The 13,906-nt window shown below is 36.9% G+C and overlaps 1 protein-coding gene across 1 annotated transcript in view; it reads right to left on the reverse strand.

The window, feature by feature from the left end:
• The window catches only part of LOC106875020 (dual specificity mitogen-activated protein kinase kinase 6), a 65,596-nt gene that overhangs the window by 12,930 nt on the left and 38,760 nt on the right, over positions 1–13,906 (reverse strand). Inside the window, exons 4-5 of the mRNA XM_089355377.1 lie at positions 4,516–4,635; positions 468–581 (exon numbers count right to left, since the gene is read on the reverse strand). Coding sequence (XP_089211503.1) covers positions 468–581; positions 4,516–4,635 — 234 coding nt within the window. The remainder of the gene's footprint in view (positions 1–467; positions 582–4,515; positions 4,636–13,906) is intronic.

Genomic DNA, 13,906 nt, shown 5'->3' on the forward strand with positions numbered 1-13,906 from the left:
AGGAGGCCTCACCAGGCTCCAATCTGATCTGGCAATGTTTCTACAGTTGGATGCCCTTCCTAATACCAACCACTCTAGTGGGTGCTTTTTACGTGCCACCAGCCCAGGAACCAGTCAGGCGGCACTGGCATCAGCTATGTTTGGATGGTGCATTTTACATGCTACCAGCACAGGAGCAAGTCGGGGTTGGGGGGGGGGGGGTCTCTGCTTTAGATCACAATACTGCTCTTAGACCTGTTGAATCTTATCAAACCATCTGAGCCATGCCAGCATGGAAGATTCCCATTAAGACAATGATAATGATACAGGATTATACATACACATGCACCTACTACTTGCGTTACCCACCTTGGGTCACCTACTAACATCCAACATTCACTCTCACCATTTTATTCCCGAAAGCTGAACTTTGACAAAACTTTCTAGTGCAAAGGAAACCTCAAACAGAAATATATAAATGTACTTACAGATGAAGCAATAATAGTAAGAACATCCTCTGGTATATGTGTGTCTGTATAAACCTTTTTGTAAAATTTATCTAATGAGGCATCCATTACTTCCATTAATATCCAAACATCACCCTGGAAAAAAAATATTTGAAACAATTAAAATTGACTGTTTCTAATGAGTTTATTATTATAACTGACATACACTGTTTCAATTAACAATATATACAACTGATGTCCCTGAAATAGAAGATATACTAGATACAGGATAAGGACTTCTCATTTGTAGTTCTTTACAATGTGTTTTGGCTGAAAAATTAACACTAAAATCAAGCATTTTCTAAGGAGGGTCATGAAGCTTAGAACTTTATATGACCTCTTGAGATGAAATCAGATAAGGTTTGATCCTAGTTTCATATCAAATGTTAATTTCTTTCAACATGGAACAAGACCTTCATTATTTTCTATATTTCAAAATGTACTCATAAATTTGATAATTGATTGTGTGCTAATTACTGGAGATAAGGTCAAGATAATTGTTGTGGTGATGATTCCTATTGAGACAGAAACATGAGTTCTTGAGATTTATCTCCCTTATTCATATGACAGTTCTCAATTGCCATTTGGCAATTGTGATACATTTTCCAGAAGCAGAGGTAATTTTAATAAATCAAGTGTTTATGTTATATGGTATTTGATGTACTACAAATATATATACAAACTTCTTTCAGTTTCTGTCTATGAAATCCATTCACAAGGCTTTGGTCAGCCTGGAGCTATAGTAGAAGACACTTGCCCAAGTTGTCATACAATGGGATTGAAACAGAAACCATGTTGTTAGAAAGTGAACTTTTTAACTATATGGTCATAGGAAAACAAGAGTTTGAAGGAAAGCATCCAACTACCTCTAAAACTGAGAGAAAAATGACTAAAGAAAACAGGAAGTGAGAGAAGAAAGAAGTAAGCTGCCCTCTAGGTAAAAGCAGCAGCAGATAGGAAAGAAGGCCAAGAAAACAGAAAAGGAGAGAGAGAGAGAGGGAGAGAGAGAGAGAGAGAGAGAGAGAGAGAGAGAGAGAGAGCATGTGTGTGTGTGTGTTGCAGATGGTGTAAACAGATTATTGTAGTGAACCTACATTAACAAGAAAAATATTATACATATATATATATATATATATATATATATATATATATATATACTAGCAGAGGCACCCTGCATTGTCAGGGAATGAAATTTTTCCTTACATATCAGAAGAAAAAAGCAAAGTATGTTGTATAGAAATTTGTTATTGTAAATTCAATTTATTCTTCAATTGGGATACAATTTATTCTTTAATTGGGAAATCAATTCTGAATTCTTAATACAAAATAATAATAATAATAATAATAATAATAATAATAATAAACGAAAATACAAAATTTACCACTTTAATGAAAGGAGATAAATTCTACCACATATGTTGAAGGAAATTATGTAAGAGCTGGGTAAGCAACATTCTTTCATTTTCTGGTTTGGAGCATAGACAAATAAGTCATGCAAATTACCTACCCTGGAGCAACCAGTAAAGTTGACCATGAGAAAAACAAGCCAGTGGATTTCAAAGATTGACCTTGACCTTTATGAATAGACATTGCAAAGTGAAGTCGCACTGGGAATTGTGTTCATTTGAACTGAAAGAGCATATCTGTTGATTTGATTGTAATTCTTGGAATGAAAACCTCTTCCCCAGAGGCACACCCAGTGGTAATGGTAGCTTCTGTCACATAAGGTGATAATGTCTTCACAATCAACTTTGTCCCATCACATAATTTAAGAGGATCTAAATTTCTTAGAAGCATTATTGGGACTCCTACCTTCAGAAAAAGTTTATGTGGTAGAATTCCAGGTGGCTCCAGAGAATTAATGAAGTCTGTTGGGTAATGGACAGCTTGATTTTCATCAAGGACTGAATCAACTAATTTGTACTTCTTAATGACTGTTAGAATCTTATTCATTAATTCATGTTTAATTCTTGCTACTATGTCATTTTTGGAGTATGAAATGCCCTTTCACACAACCAATTATATGAATTATAATTATTACATAAGTCTGGCAATACCCTGTACTTCAATTCAGTTGGAGGAATTCACCATGATAGCAATATGAGGCAAATTGATATCACTATTCCCATCAAATGGTACTTTCCCATTTTGTAATTGGAGGAGCCAGGTTGAAAACTGTTTTGCACATTGGTCCCCATGCAATGAAGCTTGCACATTAGTATTGAAGGAGAATTTCATTACTTTATTCATTAAGTGTGAAGACTTAATGCATGCTTTTATTTTATCAGATCTTGTTTGTCTCAGAATGACTGGTAATGTCTGTCTGAAGTCTTCTGATAAAAGTAATGTACCTCCTCTCATGAATTGATTGTTGCCTCTGATGTCCTGTAAGGTGTTACCAAGAGATTCCATTGCACCTCTATGTGACATGGTGCATTCATCCCAAATGATAAGGTGGTACTGGCACAACACTTCTGCTGAACCTGAATCTTTGCTTATGTTACAAATTAGACTGTCACTTGTGACCAGGTTTAGAGGTAATTTAAAAGCAGAATGAGCTGTTCGTCCTCCTGGGAGAATGGTGGCAGCAAAGGCAGACAATGCTACAGCAACTGCAATTTTTTTTTTTTGCTGCCTTACTTTGGAGTGAAGCAATGTTACAACTGTTTTACCAGTGTCACCAGAAGCATCAATAAAGGAAATTGTTCTGCTTTTTTTTTCTGACGATTGTGGAATGCTGCAGGCACACATACACACACAGATACATACAGTATCAAACACCAGATGAAATGGACATGTATGTGTGTGAGAGAGAAAAAGAGAGTGAGTGAAGGGGTGTGTTGTCATGTATATGTACATACATAAATAGGGATACATCTTTCTTGTATGAATGTGTGTGTGTGTGTGTGAGAGGGAAAGAGAGAGAGATAGAGTGCCACTTAGACATCACTCTCTCTCTGTCTCACACACATACATACATACAAAAAAGATGTATGCATATGTATTTATGTATGTACAAATACATGACAACACCCCCCTTCACTCACATACACACAGACCCACACACCATGCAGTGGTTCTCAACTGGGGTCCATATAGCCTCTGAGAATCCATATACAGTTTTTTGGGGGTTCACAATAGTATTTTTAAAGACCCTTGAAAAAATTTTGCTTTAGATGTATTTTTTGCAAGAAACAGTTCGGTTTCGGTTTCTTTCTCTACCATTTTACTTAGTTCAGCCTATACAAGTTGATGTGTGAAAAACAAAATAAGCATTTTGAAAGAGATTTTCTATAAAACTAGTTTTTAAACACTGAATTGCTGTGTGTGTGGGCTGGGGGATCACCAGAGTAGAGTAGTAATCGAAGGGGTCCATAGATAAAAGTTGGTTGAGAACCCTTGCGATAGAGTGATTCAGCAGGTAAGTTCATGAGAATGTGAAAGGAGATTGGAAGATGGAGGGATATGCAGTATGTGGTAACACAGGTGGCAGGAGAGGGTGGCTAGGAAGACATATTGTGGGGAATCAAGGATTGACGACAAAAGAGAAAAAAAAAATGACTTTGAAAGAAGAGGAGAAGCTGAATTGAAAAATGCTGCAGCAAGATAAATAGTGATATGTTGTGCTGCTAAATGGAAAAAAACTGACAGCAAAATTATTCAGTTTCTCAGCAAAATATATAGAAGACCATTTGAAGGGAGTGACTACTATGTTTAGCATTCAAGCCAGCTAAGTCTGGCCCAAATATTCTATGTGCTTTATGTTCAAACTGATGAGATCCAGCCTCTCAAACCTACCCTACAATGTCATTCTAAAAATAAAACAATTACACCATCAAAATCTTGAAGCTACAAGATAATTCGTGATTAATTCACAACAATATGAATAAATAAATATTATATTTAACATAGTCATCTGAATGCTTAAAGGGTTAAATATTCTTATCAAAGACTAATATGATTTTCTATATAGAATATTCCAGAAATCGTAAAATATCACAGCCAGATGTTAAAATTAAACAGCACTTACCTCTCTAAACAAAGCTCCATAAGATTGCACTGTGTAAGTACATAAACCACTTTTCATTGATACGTCAAGATCCATCAGTAATCTTTTTTCTTCCTCTCCATTAATAGTCGCAGTAATTCTCTATAAAAGGAAAAAAAAGGAAAGCTTTATAAGTCTTTTAAAAACAACAAAAGTTTTATTGTAAAAACAAAGATTATGAAGATGCAGGCATGGCTGTATGATAAGAAGCTTGCTTCTCAACCTCATGGTTCAGGGTTCAGTCCCACTGTGTGGCACTTTGGGCAAGTGATGAGCCAACCAAAGCCTTATGAATGGATTTGGTAGACAGAAACTGAAAAGAAGCCCATACTGTATATGTGTGTGCATATATATATATATATATATGTGGGTGACACGTAAAAGCACCCACTACACTCTCTGAGTGGTTGGCGTTAGGAAGGGCATCCAGCTGTAGAAACTCTGCCAAATCAGATTGGAGCCTGGTGTAACCATCTGGTTTCACCAGTCCTCAGTCAAATCGTCCAACCCATGCTAGCATAGAAAGTGGACGTTAAACGACGACGACAATGTATGTATAGGGGGAGAATTCACAAAAAAACAAAAGACGAAGACAGGTGGTGTAGACAAACAGATGTATTAGTTTAACGTTCAGGAAGTGAACGTTTCGAGCCTACACTCTTCCACAGAAAAGAACACAGAAAGAAACAGGGAGAAAAAATAAAGCATTCAGATAATTATATGTATATGTGTGTGTATCTTTGTGTCTGTGTTTGCCCTCCGACTCCACTGCCAGACAACTGACCTTGGTGTGTTTACAACCTTGTAACTTAGCAGTTTGGCAAAAGTAACCAATAGAATAAGTGCCAGGCTTCAGAAAATTAAGTACTGGGGTTGATGCATTCGACTAAAAATTCAAGACAGTGCTCCAGCATGGCCACAGTCTAATGACTGAAAGAAGTAATAAGAAAAAAAGAAAAAGAAATAGGCACAGGTGTGACTCTGTGGTTCAGAAGCTTACTTCCCAACCATGTGACTTTGGGTTCAGTCCCACTGCATGGCACCATGGGCAAGCACCTTCTACTATAACCTCAGACCATCCAAAGCCATGTGGGTGGATTTAGTAGATGAAAACAGAAAGAAACCCATCATGCATATATGTGTGTGTGTATACATTATATACACACGTACATACTCAAATATATATATACATACACACGTACACATATATGTATGCATGTGTGTCCTCCACCACCGGTTGACTACCAGTGTTGGTTTGTTTACATCCCCATAACTTAGTGGTTTAGCATTAAGGATGAATAGAATAAGTATCAGGTTTTAAAGAAATATAAGTACTGAGGTCAATTCGTTTGACTAAAACCTTTCAAAGTGGTGCCCCACCATAGCAACAGTCCAATAACTGGAACACGTAAAAAAAAAAAAAGAAAAAGAAAAAAAAAAAAAAAAGATAAATGAATAAACAAATTACAGAAATGGTAAAAAAATTAATTTGTTTTATTTTATGCATGTGTTTCTACTGCTGGCAAGAACACTGGCCTTCCACTCAAATACCATGCACTATATATAGCTGTCTGGTTATGAGGGCTACTTCTCAACCAGATGGTTGCGACATAGGATGAAGTGATGAGAAAAGATCATTGGATGCTGGTTCTCACTGAGGAAATGACAAGAGACCAGGAGATGAGGCGATTTGCTGTACTTGATATGATGCATCAAGCTAGGTAAAAATCACTGTTTTCCATACATACGGGCTTGTCCTCTCAAGTGCCGGTGCCACTTAAAAAGCACCCATCCTGGTGGTACATAAAAAACACCCAGCACACACTTAAGTGATTGGTGTTAAGAAAGGCATCCAGCCATATAAACCATGCTTCAACAGACAGCTGGAGTCTGAACAGCTCCCTGCTAGCCAACTTCATATCAAACCATCCAACCCATGCTAGCATGGAAAGTGAATGTTAAACAATGACGATGATGATGATAATAATACAAACATTTGAAAGTGAATAGCTTACAGAGACATGTATATTAACATATACACACATAAATATATATATATATATATATAAGAGCTAGAGATTGGTTGCTTGCAATTGTGTATGGCTCTGTAACATGTACTATGCTTTTGCTAATTGTTGTATGTTCCTGTGTAGTCAAGAGCAGACACCCACACACACATCCTCTCAACTCTCCCCCACCTTTTGACCCAACAGCACATTCAGAATGTAACAGCTGAAGAGAGAGAGCGAGAGAGTTGCATCAGCAGTCATTTAATCTGGAGCAATGCGAAATGAAGTGCACTATTCAAAAATTCAGGTCACCCGGTCCAGGAATTGAACTTGTGACATGTTCATGGGCCAAATACCCAAATGATTAGGTCACATACCTTCACAATATATATACATCATCATCATCATTTTATGTCAACTTTTCCATGCTTGCATGGGCCAGACAAAATTTACCAAGGCAGATTTCACTGCATGCCCTACTTGTGGCCAACCATCACCTGTTTCCAAGCAAGGTAATATTTCCCCATAGCCAAGCATGTTTTTCATATACAACTGGAAACAAACAAACATTGCTTGTATAACAGTGATGCTCACTTACAGCCATAACAATGGACTTCTTTCAGTTTCCATCTAATAATGCTTCTCACAAGGCTTTGATCAGTCCAAAGATATTGTAGAAGACACTCGCCCAAAAAGCTGCATAGTAGAACTGAACTTGAGACAGTACAGTCGTAAATCAAGCTTCTAAACCTTGTAGTCATGTCTACACACACACGAGGGGAAAGAGGGGGGCATTTTAATTGTATAAAATCAGTGGCATGAGTTTATGTTGTAATTTCTTTAACCCAATAAAAATCTTATCATCTCTAGTTTAGTTCATCTCCCCAAAAAAACCTCCAAAATAATCAGTCATTCACAACGCAGTTATGACAAGTAGTTTAGTTAAAATGTCAACTATTTATCTTGGCTGATCTAAATTGTCAATTATCACAATCAAAGATAATAAACAGGTCAATATTCTTTACTTTCATGAACTTATTGAACTATATGTTTTACAGTTATAAGGTAGCAAGCTTGCAGAATCGTTTGCATGCTGGGTTAAATGCTTAGCGGCATTTCATCTGTCTTTATGTCTTGAGTTCAAATGCAGCCAGGGTCGACTTTGCCTTTCATCCTTTCAACGTCGATAAAATAGGTATCAGTTGAGCACTGGAGTTGATGTATTCAACTTACCCCATCCCCTGAATTTGCTGGTCTTGTGTCAAAATTTGAAACCAATATTACTCAGCTATAAAACAGCATGCTCGCAGAATCATTTGCATGCCAGGCAAAATACTTAGCAACATTTCATCTGTCTTTACGTCTTGAGTTCAAATGCTACTGGGGTCAACTTTGCCTTTCATCCTTTCCAGGTTGATAAAATAAGTACCAGTTGAGCACTGGGGTTAATGTAATTGATTTCCCCATCCCTGGAATTTGCTGGCCTTGTGTCAAAATTTGAAAACTATTACTCAGCTTTATTTGCCAATGACGTCATTAATGAGATAAAGTGATAGATTAGAGTAGCATATTTGAAATCAAATTTGGTTCAGTTTTAATTTCAGTTGCATACAAAAATGCTAATTATGAGAAGCTGAAGTAAATACAAATTTAGCAAATGCAGAAACCCTTCTGGCCTGCAGTAAAAGTAGTAGGGATTGTGACTTTGATCATAAGTTTTAATCCTTTTGATACTGATTGAGACCACCCCTGGTTCTATGATATAAACTTCCTGTGTAACCCTTTACCATTTAAATCAACCATATCCAGCTCAAATATTCTACCTGTTTTATGTTCACATTGGCCATATCTCACCTCCAACAACTACCCTACTAAGTCATTCTAAAAATAAACAATTTCATCAATGAAATCTCGAAGCTATGAGACAATGCATGGCTAATTCAAATAATGTGAATTAATAAGCATTATATTTTTCAGAGTAATCTGAATGCTAACAGTTAACTTAAAACCTTCCATTAAAATTTCATGTTGATTTATGTTTGAAACATCAATTTAATAATGACAAAGTTATTTTACTAAATTCTTCATAATTTCAATGTTAATTGACTTAACCCTTCAACATTTAGATTCGTTTGTCAAACGTGATGCTTAATAATTCACATTGTTTTGAATTAATCATACATTATCTGGTAACTTTGAGATTTTGATTATAAGATTGTTTACTTTTTAGTATGACAATGTAGCGTAAGAGCAAGAAACTGTATTTGACCAGTTTGAACATAAAATAGAATATTATGGCTGGTTTAAATGCTAAAGGGTTAAAGACAGCATATTTCAATAGAAATAGGATAGGAAAATGAAATTTAAATGCTAAAAAAAAAAATCCCTTCACAATTACTAGGATCACAACTAGAGCAGAAATTTTTCCTTTATGCTTTGAAGCTACAAATCTTAGGTTCATTGTTGTATCAAGAGATTCAGGAATAAAATAAAATAAACAGAAAAAAAAAAAGCCACACTTGTGGGAGAAAATTTTTTCAAGTCTCTAAATATGATTTTTCAAGACAAAAATTAGGAAATTCAACTGAAAAGATTCCTCTGGAAGCAAAGCATAAAATGAAAACAAATATTCTTTTACACAAACTGTGAAAATAATTAGATGCAGGATGGTAACTGCACAGACACAAACAAAATAACTGAAATAGAGGGTAAGAGTAATTTGGAATAAAAACATTAAAAAGAAAGAAAAGAAAAACAGCAACAGTGACAGTGACGTCAAAGACAGCAGCAGCATCAAAAGAATCTTCAGTTCACTATTACCTTCTTCTAAAGGAGAATTTGTAAAACATTAGTAAATGAGGATTGGAAAGTTTAGTGTTTCAACATCTTGCCTGTCAATGAAGAAAAGAATAATTAAAAACAAATGGAGAAGTTGTTGGCCTCACAGTTGGCAGTAAATGGCAAGAGACCAAAACTTGTCATTCTTTTTGACTTCTTGTTGCTAACACAGACCCTCTTTGGTTTGTTTGAATTCCAGGCTTCCCCCACTATAGTTTCCAATCTTTGCAGTATAAAGATGAGGACACAAGGGATTCAAGTTAACAGCAAATGATTCTTATCTTTATATTTTATCTTTTACTTGTTTCATTCATTAGACTGTAGCCATGCTGGAGCATTACTTTGAACATTTTCTTTCCAGTACTGCAATATTTATGCCTAGGTGGACTAACTTTTGGGAATTAGGTCCTTAGATATGAATTAAAACACAACACTAGACTGGATGAAAAAGACAGTACATATAATTATGTACTGTAAACAGCAGCAGTACCTACTGTAGCAACAGCAGTATACATACTGTATGCAACAAAAGCAGAACCTATATTAGCAACAGCAGTGGTATCTATATTAGCAACAGCAGTGGTATCTATATTAGCAACAGCAGTGGTATCTATATTAGCAACAGCAGCAGTAACTAAATTAGCAACAGTAGTTGTGATTATACAAGCAACATCAGGATACCTACTGAAGCAATAGCAGCATTGTCTATATTAGCAACAACAGCAGTAACTAAATTAGCAACAGTAGTTGTGATTATACAAGCAACAGCAGGATACCTACTGAAGCAATAGCAGCATTGTCTATATTAGCAACAACAGTGGCAGTGACTATATTAGCAATAACAGCAATACCTATAGTAGCAAGAGCAGCAATACCTATATTAGCAACAATAGGTAGTATACATAGCGCACACACTCGAATTCCCCTATTGCACGTTAATAACTCCGAAAGAACACAAATCCAGAAGATGCTCAGATAAGAAATTTTGTTTTTTTTTCAATTTCGTACATCTACTCTTCTATTTCTGCACAGATCATAAACCCCTTATTAGTTCTTTTCATTATTCTATCTATTTCATTACCATGTAAACATAGTTTAAACATAGTTTCCTCTTCCTCGCTGTTGTCTTAAAACAAACTTAAGTTCCTTCATGTGCATTTACAATTCGTCACCTATTCATTTATCCAAGTTTGTCACATTGTAACTTATTTCTCTAATTTTGTCACAGATTGGCTGACCGAAAATTCTAAGATTTTTCAATTCTATTTCACTATTATCAGCATTTGCTGTTTCATTGAATTATGTTACCCAAAATCCCAAAAGAATATTTTTCTCCCTCATGTTCTATCCCTGATCACCCTAACTCTGGCTCCATCTCTCTCTGTTTCGATAACCACCTGCTTCACCAACACTTCTCTCTCCTCCACCACTCCACCCTATATAAACTAGCGCACACACTCAGATTCCCCTACTCCATTTTAATAACTCCACCAAAACAATACGAATCCAAAATATGCTCTTGTCTAATTTTACTATTTCCCGGTATGCTCTCCCACCCACTGCACTGGAAGTCGCTATCCTCTGTCATCTTTTGGTTGTATCCCATGAACATCTAAAGGCTTAATGCCATCCCTACCCCTACTTAGGGTTTATTTCCTATGTAAGGTAGTGATCATGTAGTGCATAAAAATGATGGTGTAGTGTATACAGGTTGAAGGCATTTGTTTGTTTATGAATTCTGCCAAATGTGAGCTTTCTTCTCACGTACATGATGCTGATGTTCCCCATCCCAGGGTCTCATGGGCCCACACCTCCCACAGCCTCAGAGTTGGCACACTCAACGTGGGCACACTGAAAGGTAGGTCTGGTGAGATTGTTGAGATGCTTGAATGGAGACACATAGATTTGTACTGCCTCCAAGAAGTAAGGTGGAAAGGAGGTTCCACTAGGTTCCTCACAGGCAAAGAACACAGGTACAAGATTTTCTAGGCAGGGAACACAAGATTTTCTGGGCAGGGGTCGGGGGTGTGGGTATACTTCTTGCGGAGAAATGGGTTGATAAGGTAATCAAGGTAGTCAGAGTATGCAATAGAATACTTAAGATTAGATTAGTGCTACATCATGGGTTAGCAACCATTATCTTGCCTACACCCCTCAGCCGGGGCTACCGAATGTGGGGTGTAACCAGCCCACTTATGAATACCCTTCATTCACTGGACAATAAACTCTGCTCACGAAGACCTATTGAGGCAAGTGAAATCAAATCAAAATCATTGACGTGGCCGATGACAATACTGCCTGATTGGCACTCGCGCCAGTGGAACATTAAAAGCACATCCAAGCGTGATTGTTGCCAGAGCCATGGATTGGCTCCTGTGCCGGTGGCATGCAGAAAGCACCATTCAAGTGTGATCACTGCCAGCGTGGTCATTGCCAGTGCTGCTGGACTGGCTCCCATGCAGGTAGCACGTAAAAAACACCATTTGAGCATGGTCGTTGCCAGAACCGCCTGACTGGCCCTCATGCCAGTGGCACATAAAAGCACCCACTACACTCTCAGAATGGCTGGCATTAGGAAGGGTATCCAGCAGTAGAAACTTTGCCAGATCAGATTGAGCTTGGTACAGCCTTCTGGCTCACCAATCCTCAGTCAAATCATCCAACCCATGCCAGCATGGAAAGCAGACGTTAAACGACGATGATGATGATGATGATGATCAACAGCAGCAATACCTGCATTAGCAACAGTAGTGCCTAGATTAAAAAAAGTTTCCATCAGCAATAATAATGAAGATCTCAAATTTCGACACAATGCTAGCAATTTCAGGAGAAGGGATAAGTAAATTGCATCGATCCCAGTGTTTAACTGGTACTTATTTTTATCGATCTCATAAAGATAAAAGGCAAAGTTGACTTCAGTGGAATTTGAACTCAGAATGTAAAGTTGAAAGAAATACCACTAAGCATTTTGTCCAATTAGCTAACGATTCTGCCAGCTTGCCACCTCAGCAATAATAATAATAATAATAATAATAATCCTTTCTACTGTAGGCACAAGGCCGGAAACTTGTAGGGAGGGATTAGTCGATCACATCAACCCCAGTGCTTGACTGGTACTCATTTTATCAAGCCTGAAAGGATGCAAAGTTGATCTCGGCGGAATTTGAACTCAGAACATTTCATCCAGCATGCTACTGATTCTGTCAGTTTGCCACCTTAAAACAACAACAACAACAACAACAAAAATAATAATAATAATAATAATAATTCATGTAAGAACTACAGAAGCCTAAGCTATTAAACCATTATGAACTCATCAATGTGAGATAACTTGTGGAAATCATGGGCCCACTCCTATTCTTAGCTCTGATTATACCTTTATCTATTACTTGTTGCAGCCATGCTGGAGCAACACCTTGAAGAATTTTTAGTTGAACAAATCAACCCCAGGATGTATTTTTTAAAGCCTGGTACTTGGTCTCTTTTGCTGAACCACCTAAGTTACAGGGACATAAACACATCAACACTGGTGGTCAAGAGGAGGTGCTGGGGGGATAAACACAGACACAAAGACACAAACATACATATATGTATATATGGTGGGTCTCTTTCAGCTTCCATCAACCAAATCCACTCACACAATTTTGGCTGGCCCAAGGCTGCATTAGAAGACATTTGCCCACACCTGTACATGTAGTAATTTTTATTTTAAATTCTCAAGCAATGCATATCATCCAATATCTCCCTTTTACATGCTTGCATGGGTTGGATGGAGTTTACGTGAGGCAGATTTTCTTGGAAATAAATGACACTGCTTGCATGACAGTGACACTCATTTACAACTCTCACATAATGTTAAGACAAGGACACACACATACACACACACACATACAGAGGGCTTCTTTCAGTTTGTGTCAACCAAATCCACACAAAAAGGCTTTAGTTAGCCAACACCCGCACCTAGTTCAGATACTGATAAGCAACAAGCAGGGGAGGAAGATCAGATAAGGTTACCTAATACAGCAATATACAGACTACTATAGTCAGCATGACACACAACAAACTACTGAACACAGATGGTATAAACAGTAACCTTTGAACTCTAACCCAAGCATTAAATTAATACAATATCCAGTTTTCATACTAAAGTCTAATATGAATATGTAAAACTGGTTTCTTTTCATTCAGCACAAGGTGAATTTTATTTTTATAGAGCAAAAATAGAGTCCACTGAATCAACTCTTGTATATTACTGATACTCTTGTATATAACTGAATATACAAGAGTCGAATCAACTCTTATCTATTACTAGAGACAGAGATAGAAAGAAAAACAAAAATTATTAGCCTTTGAACCTGCTATGCTAAATTACACTTTATTATAGCTGTATCATTCTTTAAATGTCTTTTATCATTTATCTTTTACTTGTTTCATAGAGGGGACCACAGCCATATTGAAGAAGTGCCTAAAAGTGTTCTAAGTCAAACAAATTGACCCCAGCACTACAGAAACACACAAACACATAT

Source organism: Octopus bimaculoides, chromosome 7 (genome assembly GCF_046866305.1).
Source record: "Octopus bimaculoides isolate indiv1 chromosome 7, ASM4686630v1, whole genome shotgun sequence".
NCBI lineage: Eukaryota > Metazoa > Mollusca > Cephalopoda > Octopoda > Octopodidae > Octopus > Octopus bimaculoides.